Source organism: Ovis canadensis, chromosome 10, assembly GCF_042477335.2.
Source record: "Ovis canadensis isolate MfBH-ARS-UI-01 breed Bighorn chromosome 10, ARS-UI_OviCan_v2, whole genome shotgun sequence".
Classification (NCBI taxonomy): domain Eukaryota; kingdom Metazoa; phylum Chordata; class Mammalia; order Artiodactyla; family Bovidae; genus Ovis; species Ovis canadensis.
In genome coordinates, this window is record NC_091254.1 from 30,499,190 (window position 1) to 30,522,030 (window position 22,841).

Genomic DNA, 22,841 nt, shown 5'->3' on the forward strand with positions numbered 1-22,841 from the left:
GAGTACATCATGAGAAATGCTGGACTGGAAGAAACACAAGCTGGTATCAAGACTGCCGGGAGAAATATCAATAACCTCAGATATGCAGATGACACCACCCTTATGGCAGAAAGCGAAGAGGAGATGAAAGTGAAAGAGGAGAGTGAAAAAGTTGGCCTAAAGCTCAACATTCAGAAAACGAAGATCATGGCTTCTGGTCCCATCACATCATGGGAAATAGATGGGGAAACAGTGGAAACAGTGTCAGACTTTATTTTTGGGGGCTCCAAAATCACTGCAGATGGTGATTGCAGCCATGAAATTAACAGACGCTTACTCCTTGGAAGAAAAGTTATGACCAACCTAGATAGCATATTCAAAAGCAGAGACATTACTTTGCCAACTAAGGTCCGTCTAGTCAAGGTTATGGTTTTTCCTGTGGTCATGTATGGATGTGAGAGTTGGACTGTGAAGAAAGCTGAGCACCGAAGAATTGATGCTTTTGAACTGTGGTGTTGGAGAAGACTCGTGAGAGTCCCTTGGACTGCAAGGAGATCCAACCAGTCCATTCTGAAGGAGTTCAGTCGTGGGATTTCTTTGCAAGTTCGGTTCAGTTCAGTTCAGTCGCTCAGTCGTGTCCGACTCTTTGAGACCCCATGAATTGCAGCACGCCAGGCCTCCCTGTCCATCACCAACTCCCGGAGTTCACTCAGACTCATGTCCATCGAGTCAGTGATGTCATCCAGCCATCTCATCCTCTGTCGTCCCCTTCTCCTTCTGCCCCCAATCCCTCCCAGCACCAGAGTCTTTTCCAATGAGTCAACTCTTCACATGAGGTGGCCAAAGTACAAGGAATGATGCTAAAGCTGAAACTCCAGTTCTTTGTTTAGTTCTGATACCAAAAGCACAGGCAACAAAACCAAAATCAACAAATAGGACACATCATACTTTAACAACTTCTGCGCATCAAAATACACCATCAAAAGAATGAATAGGCCACATATGAAAAGGGAGAAAATACCTGTAAATCATGTACTTGATAGGGAGTTAACATCCAGAATAATGGATTTCTATAATTCAACAAGAAGAATCAAATTAACTCAATTTAAAAATGCATAAAGGACTTTAAATAGACATCACTCCAAAGATGAAATACAAGTGGCAGGAAAGCAATGAAAAGATGCTCCATATCACCAATCATTAGCAAAATACAAATCAAAGTCACAGTATCATCTCACACCAGTCCAGGTGACTGCTATCCAAAACACAGAAAACAACAAGTGTTGATGAGGATGTGGAGAAACTCAAATTCTTGTAACCCTCTTAACAGGACTGTAAAGTGGTGCAGCTGGTATGGAAAACAGTATGAAAGTTTCTCCAAAAATTAAAAATGAAATGAAACTACCATATGATCTGGCAATCCCATTTCTGAGTCTATGTCCAAAGGAACTGAAAGAAGGGTGTTAAAGTGATGTTTACATACCCATATTCATAACAGCACTATTCACAATAGCCAAGAGGTGGAAGCAGCCTGCATGTTTACTGACAAATGAATGGATAAGCAGAATGTGGCATATAGATGATGGAATATTATTCACCCTTAAAAAGGAAAGCAATCCTGTTATGTGCACAGCGTGGATGAACCTTGAAGACCTAATGCTAAGTAAAATAAGCCAGTCACAAAGAGACAAAGTGATTCCATTTATATGAGGTATCTAAAGGAGTCAAATTCATAGAAACAGACAGAATAGCGGTTACTAGGGACTGGGGAGTGGGGGATAGGTTGTTTTAGGGGTACAGAGTTTCAGATTTGTAAGATGAAAGTTTTGGAAATCTGTTTCATGACACTGTGAAAAAATATATATATATACACACATGCATATATAAAATAATACTGAACTGCACATTTAAAAGTGGGTAAAATTAGAAATTTTATGTTTCTTAGATAATAATGATTTGTTATGTTATTAACATTTATTGCAGTTGTCATACTTCAATATGGTTAATTATTAGGTAGAGTTTAAAAAACACTAAAAAATCCAGGATAGTAATGCCTAAAAGCTTCTGAATAGTATTACAGATTTTAAGAAAGTAAGATTATAAAATATCCTACTTACCTCGGCTTGTCTCTTTTTTCTCTTTGTCTTTCAAAATCTCGTCCTCTGTCCTTTCCATCTCTTGGTTTTTCCTCTATCCTGTCTTTCACTTTGTATTTTTCTTTGTACTTTTTCCCTAGAGCAATATCTTCCTGTATAGGAGGGGGTGGGCTAGGAGTTCGAGGTCCTTTCTTCTTACTTTGGTTGCTTTTTGAATTCCTAAAGTTAACACAAAGCTGTCAGAAGTCTAAAGACTTTTAGAAGGTGAAATAAGGTGTGTTTTTTTTTTTTCATTTTAACAAAGCACGATTAAAGAATGGTTAGCATTCCTTTCAATAACTTGCCATTTACTATTTTATATACTAGTAATCAATATCCCCCCCAACAACAACAACAAAAAAAAACAGAGAAATGAGCAAAGATTTACTTGCTACCTATTTCATTAACAGTGCTTATTATATACTTTTAAAAGGTAGATTTCTGAGAAAAGATAGAGGTGGACTAGGAAGAGATTCAGGAAAGAAAATGTCATTAAAAAAAAAAAAGAACTGGAAAAATTTTAAGCTTATTATAAAAAAGTAGATAGAAAAGTAAACATCACCTACAATTCCATTACCCAAGGACAGCCCATAGTAACACCATGGACAAACGTCCACACTTTTTCTATGTCTCTTTTCCTTTTTCCCTCCCTGCCCACCCCCATATGCACAGTCATAATGCAATGTTTTTTAAAAACTGTTTGTATTAAATACAGTATTGGTATATTTCTATAACAAAAAGTGGGTTCCTATACTTATTCTTATGGACTGTACAGAATTCCCTTAATAAATATGCTCTATAACTTCTTTAAACAATTTCACACTCATAAGGTTTTTAGGTGGCTTCCATGTTTTCAGCATTATAAAGGACAATGACATCAAGTATATATGAAACCCTAAGCACTGTTAGTAAATTTTTATTTAAATCTTTGTTTTATATTTTAAACATTCATTTAAACCTTTTCCAATTCTTAAGACTACGAAGATGATCCTTTAAATTTTAGAATTTTGTCTTTCATGGTTTTAATCCATCTGGAACTGACTAATTGCTGTAACTCTGAGCCCTTACACATTACAAATTGTCTGTCTTCATACCTTGACAGTGGTCTGACTGAATACTAGAGGGTTTCAGAAAGATATCCTTTTCCCTCAGAGTTCTATAAATACTGTTACAGTATCTTGCAGCATTTAGTGTTTTGGATGAAAAGTCCAAAGAGAGTCAATTACTTTTGCTATGCAGGTTTTTCAGCTTTCCTGTTGGTATGCTTATAATACATTATCCTTTGGAAATTAAAAATTTCACCAAGATAAATCTAGGTTTTCTTTTTTAACCTTTTCCAGTACTTAATGTGCTGTTTCAATCTGAAACCTTAAGTGTTTTGCTCATTGTTTTTCCTATTCTTATTTCATCAATTCTCTAGTTTGCTTTATTGCAATGACTGCATATCTCCTAGGTCACTTCTCCATTATTTCTCATTATTCCCATCTCTCCTTTTGCTTTCCAGTATCTTAAATGTGTTTTCAAATTCATTAAGTTTTCTTTTAATTCTAAATTTGGCAATCTCATTATTCTGCTATTCCCAGTATAAAAATAATTTTCGTTCCAAAATATCCTTGTTCACAGAGTGCTTTAATTTTTTCACGATCAACTGCTCTCAACAGATCAATGCAATATCCTCTCAAATCATACTAAAATTCTGAATGAATTTATTGTTTCAATTCATTCCTATTTTCTGCAACATGGAATGGTCAGTCTGGTACTGAGTTTTAAAGGAGTCCTTTCTTTTCAGGTATCTGGAAAGTTTTCACTAGCTACTTATTTCAGTACCTACTGATATTTATAAATGATGACCTAAGCCAAAATCCCAGAACTTACTACCTGTGACCTAGAGTTCTCTAGCCCAAGATTCCTTAGCTAAATTAAAAAGTAACAGGTAGTATCTTCCTCAGAATTGCTGGTAAGACTAAAAACAGATTAAAAAGGCAACTGACTCAGAGTGGGCATTCAGAAAATTTGCCTTAGTCTTTCTCCCTACTTGTTATCACAGATAGGGTAAACCATCTAGCAAGTCAGAAATTATTAAAATACGACCAAATCTGCTTTTCATCCTCATCTCCTGCCAAGAACCATTATTAGCTACATTATCTCACTGTATATTTATGAAATGACTGAAACTTTTAATGTATTTAACAGACAAGTGATAAATGTCTTTTCCATTTAAAAGACACACTGGGGGTTGGGGAGGGAAGCAGAGAAGAAGGGGACATGTATACTTATAGCTGACTCTAGTTGTTGTATAGTAAAAACCAAAACATTGTAAAGTAATTGTCTTCCAATTAAAAAAATGACACACTAATCAATAGTTGGTACAGATAGTATCAAAATTACTAAAAAGCCATTTTCAACCATTATCATTTCAAAATGATAGAGGAATTCTTGACACAAACTGTATTTTCACATTACTGCCTGTGACAGAGACTAACCAGGTATTTACTAAACTTTTGTGCAGGCCATACTGTTGAACAATAACTCTAGACATTTATAAAGTTATATATGACCAAGTTCTGGCCAAAAGAACATAAGAAGAAGTGATGTATACCACTTCCAGGCCTAATTGATAAAAAAGCTTCTCATATTCCAGGTAATTATAAACTATATAACTAAATAAGTGCAATACTCTTTTTCTTTGCATATTTCATTTTTTGATCCTCAATAATACAGGAAAGTGAAGCCACAGTCAGAAGGAGCTTAGTTACTCAAATCCATGTATAGGAGAGTCACCTCTTAATCAGAAATACCCATTTTTTGCTTGAGTGAGAAACTTCTGGTTGTGTTAAATTCACATTCTGGGAGTAAGCTATCATAACAACCAAGATTATGCCACTACACTCACTAAAGTGCAGAATTTCTTCAAATACCTTCAAAAATATACGCATTCACTAGTTGGGAAACAGCTGTGTTACAGACAGAGTTTGCAAGTGCCTTCCAACAGAATGGGCCAAACTGGTCCTGTGCACTGTGCAGTCAGCAAGATCTCTCAACATTTTTTCAGTCAAACGATCGTCCTTTTAGGGGCACAGAGCCCACTTCCTATTTGTGGCACAGAGCTCAATTATCCATTTCCATCACTTGGTAGAGCCTATCTCTCTCTCCCCAAAACTTAATTCTTTTGAATAGCTTTTGACATACTTCACATATCATCTTAGCATAAAGCTTAGTATCAGACTATCTCTCACAACAAATGTCAAAGAAAACTGCTAACTTTCAGGGAGAAGTTTGAGTCTTAATTTGTCTGTGATTATCTCTGCCCCTTCAATATGATAACCACGTAAAAACAAGCAGTCAGTTTACCTGATTTCCCCCTCGGTTTACTTACTGGCATTGGTTGCAATATTCCACTGAATTTTAACTGAAATTCTAATCATTACTTATTGTTGAATGTCTTCAAACAGTTTATCATATGATCCACAATGAAACTATAAGTTGATGACCTGACACACTCTAGGCAATTTAAACTGCATGACTACACAAGTGCTATATCCAACTCAGTGTTTTCTTTGTATCTTCAATGTACTGTTTTCCAGGTCCTTCTGTTTCTATTATTAAATTAATGATGCATCTTAAACTCAGGATCACATAATACAAAAATATAATAGTTAAATCAATATAATTATTCATGTGTGCATGCTAAGTTGCTTCAGTCATGTCTGACTCTTTGTGACCCCATGAACTGCAGCCTGCTACGCTCTTCTGTCCACAGGATTCTCTAGGCAAGAACACTGGAGTGGGTTGCCATTTCCTCCTCCAGGGATCTTCCCAACCTGGGGATTGAACCTGCGTCTCTTAAGTTTCCTGCATTGGCAGGTGGGTTCTTTACCACTAATGTCACCTGGGCAGCCCCCAATAATTCATGCTCAATATTGAAAGGATAAGTGAATTATCAATAAGACTGTTAGAGAAGACTACAGGAAAAATGAAACTAACCCTTCAACTAAATAGGTATCAAAACTTTCTATGAAGAGACTAAATACTGAAAATATTTCATAAATATTTCATAAATAACAAGGGTAAGAAAATAAAAGAGAGTATTTCTGGCATCCTGGGTTTTGGGGGGAAATAAATGGAATTAGGGGAATTTATATAATTGGTTAGTTAAAAGGTAAAAGAGCAGGTGGGTTAAACCGTACCACTCTGTAGTTTGACTTCTTTCATATCCCTTTACTCAATTCCAGGAGCAAAGGAGAGAATTAAGCCTGCTTTACAGAGTGCCTTATTACAACACAAAGCTCTTTGAAGAGTAGATGCTATGGAAAGATAGAATAGTGAACCATCAAGATGCCAGTCTTCAGGGAGCTTAAATTTAATAGAAGTTGTAAAACATGTATGCCATGGCTAAAATATAATAATGGAAATAGCAGTTAGTATTATGCAAAAGGTATAAATAAAATCTGATAGATATACAAAGAGAGCAGAAATTATGTTCAGTAAGGAGAAATGGGAAATCTTAATGGAAAGACAGAATTTGAGCTAGACACTCAAGGACTATGAGTCAGGATGATGAGTGTAGGAGGAACATTGGACAAAAATATGGACAAGACCGAGAAGATCAATGTATGAATTCCCCTCTAAAAAATCTGAATTTCATTCAATAGAATGGAAAACTACTGAGTTTTTCAATGGCATAATAAATTAACAGGAATTTTTCTTTTAAGACATCTCTTACAACATCTGTAAAGTGAACGGTTATGGCAGCTGAATGTCTATGTTTACATGTGTGAGGGAATGGACCCTAGATAAAGTAAATATAGTGTGTAGGATGATATATTAATAATAAACTAGGCAAGAAGTAAATGAAGTGTAGAATAGGGTTAAAGGCTCCAGAAACTAGAGGGAGAACAAATATAAATTTCATTATGGGATCATACAGACATCTACCAACTGGTCAAATATTGAGAAAAGGTTTAGCTTTGTTCTTAAATAATAAATTAGCGTATGACCTTTAATTGAAATAAAATTTAAAGAGTACAGATGACACTATATGGAAAACTATCTCCTGCCTTATTTTCAACCCCCCAATGTAATTTGTTTCTATCCTTACTCTTTCAACTGGCTACTATAACAATTCTAAAAAATGTATTCATACTGCTTCATACACCAGGAGACAAGAAGAATGTTGTTCACTGTGCAAAATTTGTAGTAACTAAAACCTGGAAATGACTTAAATGTTCAACAACAAAAAAGTAAATATATAAATATTAATATGAAAGAACTATGGCTATATATATATCAACATAGGTAAATGTAAAAAACTACAAAAAAAGCTAAGTAAGACAGTAAATTGCAGAAGAAAAGTTATATCTATATTAAGATTAAATAAATGAAAATATTATATATTTTAAGATAATATGATATGGAAGTATAAACACACATGCACAAGTATCATAAACAACAAATTCAAGAGGGAAGGTCAGGAAATACACCTGCTTAGTTTTTGGGCGGGGGAGGGGGAAGTTCTGAAGCATATACAGGTATGACACAGATCTCTGTTTCATCATTCTCTATAATTTTAAGTGGAAACTTTCCATACTTTTTTAAGAAAAAAGCTTACATTAAATGCTCAATGTATTAAAAGAATCCTTTTGAAATCTACTAAGTAATTCTTCTGAATATCATCTCAGAAAAAGCTAGCTCATTCTGGCACTATTTATCACCCTACTGACCTCTGCTGGTCCAACAATGGAGAGGAAACTGCAGTTGTCTTCCTGTCTTTCTTGCTAGTTGAAGATGATGACTTAGGGCTTGACTTTCTCTTTGGAGATTTGCTAGACTTTCTTAGAGAAGGTGATGGAGACAACTTTGATCTAACCACTTCTGGTGAAACCTTTCAAAAGAATTCAGTAAGTCAGAAAGTGTACCAATCACGGTTGCTACAATCAGACAACAAAGCAACAATAAACTTCAGATAAAACATTAAGTGTTATAACAGCCACCACACATTACTATCAGCCTGGCTCCTAAACGTATACTGTTAACCAATATGCTAACTGCCCCAACATTAATATCAAAAGTGAAAGTGAAGTTGCTCAGTCATGTCTGACTCTTTGTGACCCTGTGGACTGTAGCTCACCAGACTCCTCTGTCCACAGGATTCTCCAGGCAAGAATCCTGGAGTGGGTTGCCATTTCCTTCTCCAGGGGATCTTCCCGACCCAGGGATTGAACCCAGGTCTCCTGCACCTCAGGCAGACTCTTTACCATCTGAGCCACCAGGGAAGTCATAGGCAGTTTGCAGGCTCTTATTTGGAGCTTATGACTGTTAACAGGGAAGCGACAGCAGGGTTGCAGAGAGAGCTGACTGGAGCTGGCATGGCTGGGGTAGGATGTCCAAGTTTATCACAGACAGTCTAAAACAGAACTCTGCTCAGCACCTGGGGGCATCAGGTTCTCCAGCCCCTTCTATATCTGCCACACAACTATTAACATTAATATCAATTAAGCAAATTAAAATTATGAAATTTCAAAATCTCCTCAGAAAAATCACAAATTATATTCAAATATATTTTATCTATTTCTACTCTTTAGAAGAAGTAAGTACTCTATAGAGATAGCATGGGCCTAAAAATCAGGTGTATCTAGATTCGAGTTCCATTTCACATTAGTTGGTGACTCCAGGCAACAGAAACTCAGTTTTGTTGATCTGTTCAATATTAAAAATATGCCCTATTTATCTAATAGAGTAATGTAAAGATTAATTGATTAACATGTATGAAGTATCAATATCCCAATACAATTTTAGATGTAGCAAGCAGTTAATGAGTTCTGCAATCAATATCCATGTTGATGTTAATTACTAACATATTTCAATAAAGAGCATACCTCCTTTTTAATAATAATTTCTTCTCTTTTCTCCATGTTTTCTTGTTCCAGCTTCATTAATTCCCTCTGTATCTTTTGACGCTTCATTTCCAATGACAACTCATGAACATAATCATAATTAATATCTCCATTGTCAGAATCTTTAAAATAAAAATTCCATTACTTTTCAAAAACTATTAGTTATCTATACCAAAAATTATAACAATTTTTTCAACTATTTTTATACAAATTAAAATTGTAGATTCTTTAATAAGAGTAACACACTTCTAAAAAATAAAGGAAATATATACTGTTTCTACCTGGAGAAGGGCATGGCAATCCACTCCAGTATTCTTGCTGAGAGAATCCCCATGGACAGAGGAAACTGGCGGGCTACAGTCCATGGGGTGACAAAGATTCAGACAGGACCGATTGACTAAGCATGGCAACGTACTGTTTCTATAAACACTTAAAACTGATATAGCCAATTTCTTTATGAAAAACCAGTCTTAAGGTTTCTGGTTTTCTGTAAGTCATTTTGGGTTGTTTGGGGATTGGGTTCAGTAATATGTGAACCGTGAACTCCCTGATGTTCAAGCTGGTTTTAGAAAAGGCAGAGAAACCAGAGATCAAATGGCCAACATCCACTGGATCATGGAAAAAGCAAGAGAGTTCCAGAAAAACATCTATTTCTGCTTTATTGACTATGCCAAAGCCTTGGACTGTGTGGATCACAATAAACTGTGGAAAATTCTGAAAGAGATGGCAATACCAGACCACCTGACCTGCCTCTTGAGAAATCTGTATGCAGGTCAGGAAGCAACAGTTAGAACTGGACATGGAACAACAGACTGGTTCCAAATAGGAAAAGGAGTACGTCAAGGCTGTATATTGTCACCCTGCTTATTTAACTTATATACAGAGTACATCATGAGAAACGCTGGACTGGAAGAACCACAAGCTGGAATCAAGATTGCCAGAAGAAATATCAATAACCTCAGATATGCAGATGACAACACCCTTATGGCAGAAAGTGAAGAGGAACTATAAAAAGCCTCTTGATGAAAGCGAAAGAGGAGAGTGAAAAAGTTGGCTTAAAGCTCAACATTCAGAAAACAAAGATCATGGCATCCAGTCCCATCACTTGATGGGAAATAGATCGGGAAACAGTGGGAAAAGTGTCAGATTTTATTTTGTTGGGCTCCAAAATCACTGCAGATGGTGACTGCAGCCATGGAATTAAAAGACGCTTACTCCTTGGAAGAAAAGTTATGACCAGCTTTGACAGTATATTCAAGAGCAGAGACATTACTTTGCCAACTAAGGTCCGTCTAGTCAAGGCTATGGTTTTTCCAGTGGTCATGTATGGATGTGAGAGTTGGACTGTGAAGAAGCCTGAGCACCAAAGAATTGATGCTTTTGAATTGTGGTGTTGGAGAAGACTCTTGAGAGTCCCTTGGACTGCAAGGAGATCCAACCAGTCCATTCTGAAGGAGATCAACCCTGGGGTTTCTTTGAAAGGAATGATGCTAAAGCTGAAGCTCCAATTCTTTGGCCACCTCATGCGAAGAGTTGACTCATTGGAAAAGACTCTGATGCTGGGAGGGATTGGGGGCAGGAGGGGAAGGGGACGACAGAGGATGAGATGGCTGGATGGCATCATGGACTCGATGGACGTGAGTCTGAGTGAACTCTGGGAGTTGGTGATGGACAGGAGGCCTGGCGTTCTGTGATTCATGGGGTCGCAAAGAGTCAGACATGACTAAGCAACTGAACTGAACTGGGGATTGGGTTTTTGATTAGCTGGAATTTTTTAAAGATATAATTAAAATACTCAGCTACAAATTCTCAGTATTAAGGCTACCAAAACCTTTAATATTTCATATTGTACATGATGTGATTCATTATCTCCCTGCTTTTCCTAAAGACTCATTAGTATTAAGGTTACATTAAATGTACAATCCTGTTTCTGTAGTTTTGTTTTTTAATATCATTACTAAAAGTAATTTTAATACTAATGTGTACATGAGCTATTTCTGAATGATCTATAACATTTTCATTATAAGTGGTTTGTAGCAGTTCCTTAGATTAGAACTGTCCATCTCTTCAACAGATCTGATACCATGCATCTATTTCTATTTACCCTTTCAAAGAAAAGAATATGAAGATTAAAGAGGGGAAGAGAAGGAAGACTGATGTACAGACTATTTCATTACAAATGCATATAGATGTTTTCAGAGCCAAGTGGCACTGTTATCTCTTTGTTATTAATGCCAACAAGCCTAGAGGAGGAAATTTCACTGACTGCTATCCTAACACCTGACCACACTGGGACTGACTACTTACAAACTGAAGAACCTTCTCAAGTCACACTTTTAGCACTTAAGGTCATCATTTCCTAACCTAGGGTAAATAAATAAAATGAAGAACTGAAAAACAAAAAAGATAAAGGAGTCCTACTTGATTGCTTAAAGCACAAAAATATGGACATCACTCACATTCTTTATATATAAAGAATTCCTACTAATTAAAAGGGAAAATGGTCAAAGGACATGAACAGGCAATTCATAAAAAGAAATGCAGATGATAGATAAATAAGTCTTTTTCATGTATTAAAGAGCAATTTTTCCCCCTTAATGGTAATAGTTGGTACTGGCAAAGGTACAGATAAAAGGCATGTTCATTCTCTGGAGATAGAGATGTAAACTAATACATCCAGCCTGGACAATAATTTGGTAGCCATGAGCAAAAGCCTTAAGAACATTCATACCCTTTAATATGACAATTTTAGTTTTAGAAATCTATTGCAACTAATAATAGATATAAAAATAAAGCTTTAAATTTATAGTCTTCTACACTGCCCTACAGAAAGATCTCTCCATGTCATACACAAGGTCAAACAACTTCATTTTAACATCAGCAACACATTTCATGATATAAACGTATCAGTTTATTTAACCATTTTCCTTCTGACATTTAGTTTGTTTTCAATATTTTGCTATTATAAACAAGACTTCAAAGAACATTGTGATACCTATTTTGGTTTACAAGTGTGAATATTTTCTTTTCAGAACAGATTTCTTGAATTAAATTTGCTGGAGTAAGTGTAATTTTTAATTTGCCAAACTAAACTTGTTTGTTTGGCAAACAATATTTTTTTTTTCCTGACAAACTATACTATTGCCAAGTAGTAGTATATTGCCAGATATACTCAGAATTTGATTATATTAATATTTATATTAATATAATTTATATTATAGTTTTATAATATTGCCAAACTATACTCAGAAATTTTGGGGGTTTCCCTGGTGGTTCAGACAGTAAAGAATCTATCTGCAATATGGGAGACCTCAGTTCAATCCCTGGGTCAGGAAGATTCCCTGGAGAAGGGAATGGCAACCCAATCCAGTATTTTTGCCTGGGGAATTCCATGGACATAGGAGCCTGGCGGGCTACAGTCCATGGGGTCACAAAGAGTGAGACATGACTAAGAGACCACACTTCCACTTTTATACTCAGAAACAGATTTACCAAAGTAAACTTCCACTTGATAATATTAGTATTTTTCACTTCCTCCAGTATGATGGGTAAAGACTATTATCTCTCTATCTTCACCAGTATTTCTCTATAGTAAAGCTGAGCATTTACTGGCCATTTCTATTTCCACTATGAATTACACATTCAATTTTTTTATTTTTTGCCCATTTTTCAACTGAACTCCTTATGTATTTGTGGAAGTTCATTATATGTTAATACAGTGTTTTTATTATATGCTTACACATGACATGTCAAATATTTTCTTTTGTGATCTGTTTTTAATAGATGATGTCTATGTTTAGTTAGGTACAAAATTTTAAATCCTTATACAATCAAATCTTTTATGGATTCTGCATTTTATGCTTATTTTAGGAGAATGTACATACCTCCAAGGTTTTCCAAATATGTTCATACATTTTCTCTTCTACTACAATGGTGCTTTTGCTTTTTATATTACTGCATTGTACTTTGTGATAAACAAATATGGTAAGTTTAGAGAACCAAACAAAAAATAAAGACTTGGGGAATGGGAGCTGGAAATACATAAAACAACTGGGGATAATCAAAAGTTTTATAGGAACATGAGAATCTATACTTGATCCTGTAGGCAATGGGAAATCAGAGAATTTTAAACAGGGGAGTGAAATGAACTAATTTATTCTTTTATAAGTTCACTCTAACTCACAGAGTGAGAGAAGATATTTATAATATGTATGCTGATTAAGAGATTTCACATTCAGACTATATGAAGAACGTGCTGTGTGCTTCAGTCACGTCCAACTCTTCATGGTCCTGTGGACTGTAGCCCGCCAGGCTCCTCTGTCCATGGGATTCTTCAAGCAAGAATACTGGAGTGGGTTGCCATTTTCTTCTCCAATATAAAGAAAATTCAACAATCAAAAAAAGCAGTTAACAATAAAGAAGTAGGCAAAAGTCTATAGAGTTTACAAAACAGGTGGCACAGTGGCCAGTAAATTTGAGAAAATTGTCAACTTGTTACTCATTAAGGAAATGTACACTAAAACCACCACAGTAAGAAACAACCACCTATCTCTAGAATGATTATGATGAAAAAGGCAAAAATACCATAGAAAGGAGAACTAGTTTTGACCTGACATTATCTACTAAAGACGAACATATGTAGACTCGATGGCCCAACAATCCTACTCCCAAACATAAACTCAAGAGAAATGAGTACATGTTTATCAAAGGTATGATTAGGAGTAGCAACTTATTCAAAATAGCCCCAAACTAGAAGTTAACCAAATGTTTATTGACAGAAAAATGAGTAAGTTATAGTACACTCATACAATGAACTACTATATGCCAATAAGAATTAATGAACTACAACTATGTTCAAAAATCTCACATAATGTTTTGGCTAAGTACAGAAAGAGTACATGCTAAAGATTTCATTTATGTAGACTTCAAAAACAGACAAAACTAATCCATGTTGGTAAAAATCAAGACAGCAGGTACCTTCAGGAGGTGGAGGTTGGGAAAGTAGTGACTGAAAAAAGGGAGTACGAAGGGGCTTATGGGAGACGAGTAATTTCCTATGTATTGATGAAGAACAGGCTGCTTACACAAGCCTGTTCTATTGGTGAAAATTCAGTAAGTTGTACAAATGAATTACGTACTCTTCTGAAAGTTATTATTATACTTTAATAAAAAGAAATATTTTGTGAAGATTAGTCTAAGGTTTAAGTGGAAAATGATTTAGGAGACAAGACTAACCTCAACACATGAGGTTAGAGAATTATTTGTAAAACACACTTATAGACAACAAATAAGTATCTTAAGAACTAGAATATTAGTACTAGTAATTTAGAGAAACAGGTGGTTTTTAAAGACACTCAACAGATAGAAATGTTTAAGATTTATGTTAAGTGTCTGGGTTGAGCAGGAGACTCAACAATGACCCTTAGACTTTCGGGAAACCAGCAGGAAAACTGGTGCCTTTAAGATATGGAACTCAGGCAGAGATATCCAATTGGTAATGTATCAATTAAGACCACTACATATTGGAGTCATTAATATGTAGATGTTAATGATGCCCTGGGAGCATGATTTCATCTGGAGAGAAAAACTGAAAATGAGGGGGGAAAAAAAAGTCTTGGGAAGTGGGAAGGGGAAACAACTAAAAGTTTTAAAAGCAGCTTCTAAAGACAAGTGGGTCTCAAAGAGCAGTATGAGGACTCCTTGAGACCCCCAAGGGAGACCAATTTCTGGAGTTCCAGAAGATCAAAAGTATTTCCATAATTCTACATTATTTGCCTGGTTTACTCAATCTCTAGAGTATATTGGGGCTTTTTCCAGATGTCACATCATTAACAGACTGAATGCGGAAGCAGACACAAAAATCTAGGTATCTTTCATTAAGGTAGTTAAGAAGTTTACTTTAAGAAGTTAAAACGATTTGCAAAAACATTTAAAACATTGCCACCTCCTCCAATTTTTATTTTTGCTTTGCAAAGCATGGCTGTTTTCCACAAAACTGTATGCTAGATTTATTACTGCCACTACTTAACAAATTAAAATTTAAAAATTTTCTCAGAACTAACTTCTAAAATGGAAACTACTGAAGCAGATAATCCACAAAATGAAAAGCTCTCGAGGGTCCTTAAAAAGAGTGAAAAGTGTCCTGAAACTGAAATGTTTAAGAACTACTCATACAGACCAAACTTCTTCTGAGTCTAGCTAAAATTGCTATTTAGATTGAAAATGTAGAGGGTAAGCATATTAAATGAGGTCAGTCTCACTCTCTAACTCTATACTTCAATATTTCTTCAAACAGAAACTTTTAAACCATAGCAATTTATAATAATCAGAACCTATGAGTTTTAAAATCAAGAGAAAACCTAAGAAACAGCCATGTGAATATTTTGCATATAAAAGTACTATAAAGTACGTTTACTCACCTTTTAAAAGAATTTTACATATAAAAGACTCTTGCAGTAAAAATCAGTTTAGTTTTTTTAAAGATGAGTTTAGAGCAAAGCATTGGGAAGGGATAGACAGTACACAAGGAGCGTCTGGAAGGACAAAGAGTTTGACTATGAAGACAGAAAACCCCACCAGTGATAGATGGATGCCAAGGGGAAAGTGTTTCAAGAAGGAAGGTTATGGGATGTATCACATGCTGCAGAAGATGACAGGAGAAAGAGACAAGTATGTCTTCATTTATTTAGCAAAAAGGAGGTTATTGTGACTTTAAAGAGCAGTTTTAGTGAAGATGTGCATCAGAAGACAGAATAAACATGAAGTGAAAAGGTACAACTTAGCTGTAAAGTGGGAATAAACAAGGAAATGACTAAAAATAATATGGTGAAAAGAGAAAATGTGCCAAGATGGATCTTAAAGCTAAAAAAGAGAATGTAAGATAAACAAATAAGATTGCAGAGGTGGAAGGAAATCAGGGGACTCTAACCTCATGCAGAAGGAGGGAAGCCTCTTATTAAGAACAAGAAGGAAATAAAAAAAGTTTAGTGAATAAAAACTAGTTTACAGATGTGCTGGCAGGAAGCTGAAAGAGTCTGTGGATAAAGAGTTACATCACTTGTGTGTTATAAATAGCAAGTAGGAGAAAGGGGTTGAAGGGTGGAGATTTAAGGAGAGGGTCTGAAAGAGCTACTATGAAAAAAGGAGCAAACTGACCTAGGCTTTTCTGAACCTTTAAAATATTCAACAATTACCATGTACTACTGTAACGGAAATACAGAAATTTCTATTTTAAAAAATAAGCATCCAATGTATTTCAGAATTTTTTTTTCAAAACAATAATTAAAATGAAAAGGAACAATGTTGGGTGTCTTCAGTGTTAATCCCTTAGAATTTAGAAAAAGCCATTCAAATTTGAAAAGTCAAGGTTTGGAATATTTACTGCTATTCTATCGGAGGTATTAGTATTACTTTTGAAATCCCAATGAACTAATAGAGAAGTTTCCTATTTGTTCTTAGAAACAACTTTTTAACAGACAATACTGTATAAAGATGGAATAGATTTCTTTCAAAGGTACTGATGTTCAAATTGCTGGAGCTAGTGGAGGTGATGGAATTCAAGTTGAGCTATTTCAAATCCTCAAAGATGATGATGTGAAAGTGCTGCGCTCGATATGTCAGCAAATTTGGAAAACTCAGCAGTGGCCACAGGACTGGAAAAGGTCAGTTTTCATTCCAATCCCAAAGAAAGGCAATGCCAAAGAATGCTCAAACTACCGCACAATTGCACTCATCTCACATGCTAGTAAAGTAATGCTCAAAATTCTCCAAGCCAGGCTTCAGCAACACGTGAACCATGAACTTCCAGATGCTCAAGGTGGGTTTAGAAAAGGCAGAGAAACCAGAGATCAAATTGCCAACATCCGCTGGATCATGGAAAAAGCAAGAGAGTTCAAGAAAAACATCTATTTCTGCTTTATTGACTATGCCAAAGCCTTGGACTGTGTGGATCACAGCAAACTGTGGAAAGTTCTGAAAGAGATGGGAATCCCAGACCACCTGACCTGTCTCTTGAGAAACCTATATGCAGGTCAGGAAGCAACAGTTAGAACTGGACATGAACAACAGACTGGTTCCAAATAGGAAAAGGAGTACGTCAAGGGTGTATATTGTCACCCTGCTTATTTACTTTATATGCAGAGTACGTTATGAGAAACACTGGGCTGGAGGAAGCACAAGCTGGAATCAAGATTGCCAGGAGAAATATCAATAACCTCAGATATGCAGATGATACCACCCTTATGGCAGAAAGTGAAGAAGAACTAAAGGGCCTCTTGATGAAAGTGAAAAAGGAGAGCGAACAAGTTGGCTTAAAGCTCAACATTCAGAAAACGAAGATCATGGCATCCGGTCCCATCACTTCATGGGAAATAGATGGGGAAACAGTGGAAACAGTTGCTGACTTTTATTTTTCTGGGCTCTAAAATCACTTTAGATGGTGATTGCAGCCATGAAATTAAAAGACGCTTACTCCTTGGAAGGAAAATTATGACCAACCTGGACAGCATATTAAAAAGCAGAGACATCACTTTGTCAACAAAGGTCTGTCTAGTCAGGCTATGGTTTTTCCAGTGGTCATGTACGGATGTGAACACTGGACTATAAAAGAAAGCTGAGTGCTGAAGAATTGATGCTTTTGAACCGTGATGTTGGAGAAGACTCTTGAGAGTCCCTTGGACTGCAAGGAGATCCAACCAGTCCCTCCTAAAGGAGATCAGTCCTGGGTGTTCATTGGAAGGAATGATGTTCGAGATGAAACTCCAATACTTTGGCCACCTGATGTGAAGAGCTGACTCATTGGAAAAAACCTTGATGCTGGGAAAGATTGAGGGCAGGAGGAGAAGGGAACGACAGAGGATTAGATGGTTGGATGGCACCACCAACTCAATGGACATGGGTCTGGGTGGACGCCAAGAGTTGGTGACGGACAGGGAGGCCTGGCATGCTGCAGTTCATGGGGTCGCAAAGAGTCAGACACGACTGAGTGACTGAACTGAACTGAACTCTTAAGGTACTTTTCAAGTCTGTAAGTTTTCAGGGATATTTCTTAAATATTGTAGTAAATAGTTTAGGCTTGCAGTCTCTTTGCTGTCACACGTATTCCACTCATCTACCGCAGCTCAAAAGGCACAGAAAATACGTAACCAACAGACATGGCTGTTCTGAATAAAATTCTACTGCAAAAACAGGTGGCTGGCCCACAAGGTATAATTTTCTAGTCCCTGGTCTAAGTTTTTGGCTATCTGATGAGAAAGAAAGTTACATTCTTAAAGTCTACTATACTTTGACAAGTATAGTAGAGTAACAAAGCTGAACTACTGAAATAATTATATAAATTATATTAAAATGACCAGTATATCTACACATGTGAGTTCCCTCTCTCTGTATTTGGTAGTGTGAGACTATAGTGCTCAACTTCTAGATCACAAAAGAAGAGAAGACAGAACACTCATGGTATGGGAAATAAATGCTTATTTGTTAAAAGCCAATGACCTAAAGGTGATTTTCCTAATATTTCATGAACAAATCCCCCAGTTATCATCTGATATCACTTTCTTGAAAGATGAAATCCAACAATTTCTTGGAAATAATCTCACTTTTAATATTTTATGCAAAACAATAAACATAAATTTCAATTCTCTTAAACCTTGATACTGAGAAACTTAAAGACTGACAAGTGCAATAAATTTCAAAGTAGTATGATACTGAACAGGTAAGTTCTAGAGAGAACAGCTTTCTCGGCTTTTATTCAGCTACATGCCACTTCCTGCCTTATAACTCAGTAAGACACACAAGTCAATTAGATTCTGAAACAATAGGGAGATCATGGCTGGAAAGTGTTTGAAGCCCACAGAAAAACCTACGAAGTGAACAATCAATATACTGACTACATAAACAAAGATTTTTGAAACTCACCATCTCTATTAGTTTCCCATTCTACATTTTCTTCTTCACTTTCTGGAGTTCTCTCCTTAGTGATTTTTATGTCTTCCTTTTCCCTATGTCTCCCTCTTGAAGATTCTTTCTAAAAAGTACATACATACATACATATGGGTTATTACATTTATAAAAACTATAAGAGTTAGTTACTATAATACAGAGTATTTCTAACTTCATCTTTGTTTCATTAAAGAATCAGTTTTGCAAACACTCATCCACTAAGCGGAGGAAGTAACAAATTCTAGAGTATCATCACGATGAAAAGACTGTACTATTATCTATTTTACTAAAAAATGGCAAATGTATGAAGTTTAAGTTTTTAAAAGATACAATGAAAATCAAATACTTTAATACGCATTTGGTAGTACACTACATATTCAGTTTCTACACGAACATTACAGGGGTAAAGTTTAAAATGGATAAAATACAACAGGAGGAACTGTGATTATATTTTAAAACAACTAGAAAAAGGTTACACTGTTCACAGTAGATTCTCAAAAATAACTGCTGATCCAGGATGCGTTATATATCACTAACAAATGAGCATTTAAAGACACCTAAAGGTAAATCCAAACTTAACTAATAATTTTATAAATGCCTTAAAAGAAGGGATTTTCCCTATTTTGGTGTGATAACTACAATATTTAGAAAAGTTATATTGTGGAGAAGGAAATGGCAACCCACTCCAGTATTCTTGCCCAAAAGCAAAAAAGTTTAACATTTTATTCCAGGTATAACAGTAGCCTATACACAAAGCAGGATAATAATAATTCAGCTTGTAAAATTTAATTAAATATCCTATTATATAAGATGGAAACTCTAAACCACATTTCACTAAGTGGAAAGAAAACATAACCTGTGTCATGGAATTCTTACCTTCCCACCACAGTGTCTCACTTTTATTAACACTAAATCTTGACTATGAAAGACACTAATACACAAGGATATTAAGTGCTGAAAGTTCTTTCCAGGCATTACCAGACATAAAATTTGGCTGCTTACAACACAAATTAACTTATCTTTGTCTTATTTTTAAAGAACTCTAGTATATAACTGCCCGAAATTTTACTTATTTAGGTAGGAAGTCATGTTTTAAGTATTACTTGCTAAATGACATATAGTTGCTGATACAACAGAGGCTGACAAATAGTAAAAGACTATATAATAGAACTAGTTATGACAAAATGGTGACAGATCAAAAAAAGAAAAGGAAAAAACAAATGCACTCCTATTGGTACCTGAGATAAAAGGAAGAAAAAGGAGGAAAAGGAACACCATCTATTTTTACTCTTAAAATATATTCTGTGAAATATCAATGGAGAATTATTCTATATGCCATGCAACTTTTGAATGTTCTGTGAATTAAACCCACATACAAATGTGTGTGTATATACATATATTTATGTAAATATTTAATAACATTTACCCTACATATTGAAATTATACAATTTTTGCTTTCCAATATGACTCTGATACTGTCCCCAGAGATCACATATAACTAAGTACTAGTGTTGGAGAAGCCAATGGCACCCCATTCCAGTACTCCAAATCTCATGGATGGAGGAGCCTGGTAGGCTGCAGTCCATGGGGTCGCTAACAGTCAGACATGACTGAGCGACTTCCCTTTCACTTTTCACTTTCATGCATTGCAGAAGGAAATAGCAACCCACTCCAGTGTTCTTGCCTGGAGAATCCCTGGGAAGGTGGAGCCCGGTGGGCTGCCGTCTATGGAGTCGCAGAGTCGGACACAAATGAAGCGACTTAGCAGCAGCAGCAGCAAGTACTAGTGTAGGTTTCAATATGTGGTGGAATTTCAAGTTAGGAGATATGCTTTTGCCCAAAACTTTGTCACTATCTCACCTCAAATCAAAATCCTATGGACAGAGGAGCTTGGTGGGCTACAGTCCACGGGGTCATAAAGAGTTGGACATGACTGATCGATTGAGCACACCTCAAATCATAACAAAGGAAACGATTTTGGTAACTCCTAAGGCTCAGGTCATCTTTCAAAATTCCTCATTTTTTCCTCTTCAAACAACAGTGTATAACTTGTTAGGCATGTTATTCCTTGTAAAATAAAATTATTTCTCTCCTCTTATCATATTCAAATGTAAAGGGTCTGCCATTACTTGTCTCATGCATTAGAGGATGGTTTGCTCTATCACCTTCTTGTATTTCTTGAATAGAATGGTTTGTCAACTTATTGCTCTTAAATGCAAATATATTAATTACAAGTACGACCATTTGATTATTATGTATTCTAAAGTAATCATTCTGGAACATGTACATGTTGAAATATTTGTTAAAGAACCACAATATTTTAGCCAATACCCATGAGATGAGATATTTTATGAATTCAGAATTATTTGGATTTCAAAATATATTAAGTAACAATGCCAACAGGGTCTGGAGTAGCAACCTGTGATCAAACATTCAGTTATTTTTGCAGCAAAACATATGAATTCACCAACTGGATAAAGGCTATATAATAAGCTTCTTATCAATTAAGATCTGGTTTTGCTGCCAAATAAGTCTTTACCTAACTCGGGAAAAATGTTTCATTTAATAAACGTCTTTTACATTTCAGAAATGCAGTAAATAATTGTGAACTTTTACTTTCACTTTATTTCTACTTTATATCACTCATATTTATTTCTTAAACACATGTATGGACAGATTATATTTATTACAAATTTTATTTCTAGCTAGTAAGGAGCCGTTAACAAGATTATGATTTGAAAAGAAATGTTGAGGCTAAAGGAACAGAAAGACAATTTTACTAATATAATAAGTGATTAGCAACCATAATAATAAAATATTATGGGTCCTTGAAGTAATATAATCCAACCTCATACCCCATGTAGGAAATCTTTCCCTAAATTTTGAGTAGTTGTACAAGTCTTCTATTAGAAGAATTTCAGGGGAAAAAAGTTACTCCCAAGGTCTCCACTGATAGTTCTCCACTGCTGCATTCTTTGCTCCCATTTTTAGACAGTTCTAAACATTAGAAAATTATTTCATATACTGATCACAACTTTCTTATATTGATACCTCTCCAGAATGTCTACTGATTGGAACTACTTTTTACGTCTACAATCATATAAAACAAATCTAGTAGTTCTTCCATATGATAGCTCTTTAAATATTTCAACATTGTTACTAAATCTTTTCAATATCTTCTTATATCAGGACAAAAATACTCTTCACACTGACCATATATTAACATTTCATATTTTTATACCCTTCACTACTCTGTCATTTTCTCGGAGGCACATTAATCTCGCAATGTTGCTTCAATAAAATGTGATAACTAAAATTAATTTAGTCTTGCCAGAGTAGCATTGAGTATATAGCTTCTACCTCTCCCAGTATAGAATTGAAATTATTCTTGTATTAATGAACTTGTTTTGGGGGGGAAAGGTGTTTGGAGGAGGGAGAGGTGTTTTGGGAGGAGTTTAAATAAATTATAATTTTTAAAGCTATAAAAATGTAAACTATAATCTCACATATAATGAAGGCTGTGTGTCGCTCAGTCGTGTCCAACTCTTTGCAACTCCATGGACTGTGTACAGCCTGCCAGGATCCTCTGTCCACAGGATTTTCCAGGCAAGAATGCTGGAGTGGGTTGCCATCTCCCTCTCCAGGGGATCTTCCCAATCCAGGGATCAAACACAGGTCTCCTGCATTGCAGGCAGATTCTTAACCCGCTGAGTTATCACGGAAGCCCCATCAAAACAAAGCCTAGAAATAGGGTAAACTTCAGGGCTGGGTTAAGTAGTGATACACTTAAGTAGTAATACACTGAAATCATTGGAGATCAAATTTTCTTATTGTTTTTCTCCTTCCTCACAATGCTGCTATTCCTACTGTTGACTTCACATGAAGTCCCATTTCT

General features: G+C 35.6%; 1 protein-coding gene across 5 annotated transcripts in view; it reads right to left on the reverse strand.

The window, feature by feature from the left end:
• ZC3H13 (zinc finger CCCH-type containing 13) overlaps positions 1–22,841 on the reverse strand; it is a 98,586-nt gene that overhangs the window by 48,395 nt on the left and 27,350 nt on the right. For all 5 annotated transcript variants that reach the window (XM_069601290.1, XM_069601288.1, XM_069601289.1 and 2 more), the window contains exons 5-8: positions 18,923–19,031; positions 8,990–9,129; positions 7,835–7,995; positions 2,097–2,294 (exon numbers count right to left, since the gene is read on the reverse strand). In XM_069601290.1, coding sequence (XP_069457391.1) covers positions 2,097–2,294; positions 7,835–7,995; positions 8,990–9,129; positions 18,923–19,031 — 608 coding nt within the window. The remainder of the gene's footprint in view (positions 1–2,096; positions 2,295–7,834; positions 7,996–8,989; positions 9,130–18,922; positions 19,032–22,841) is intronic.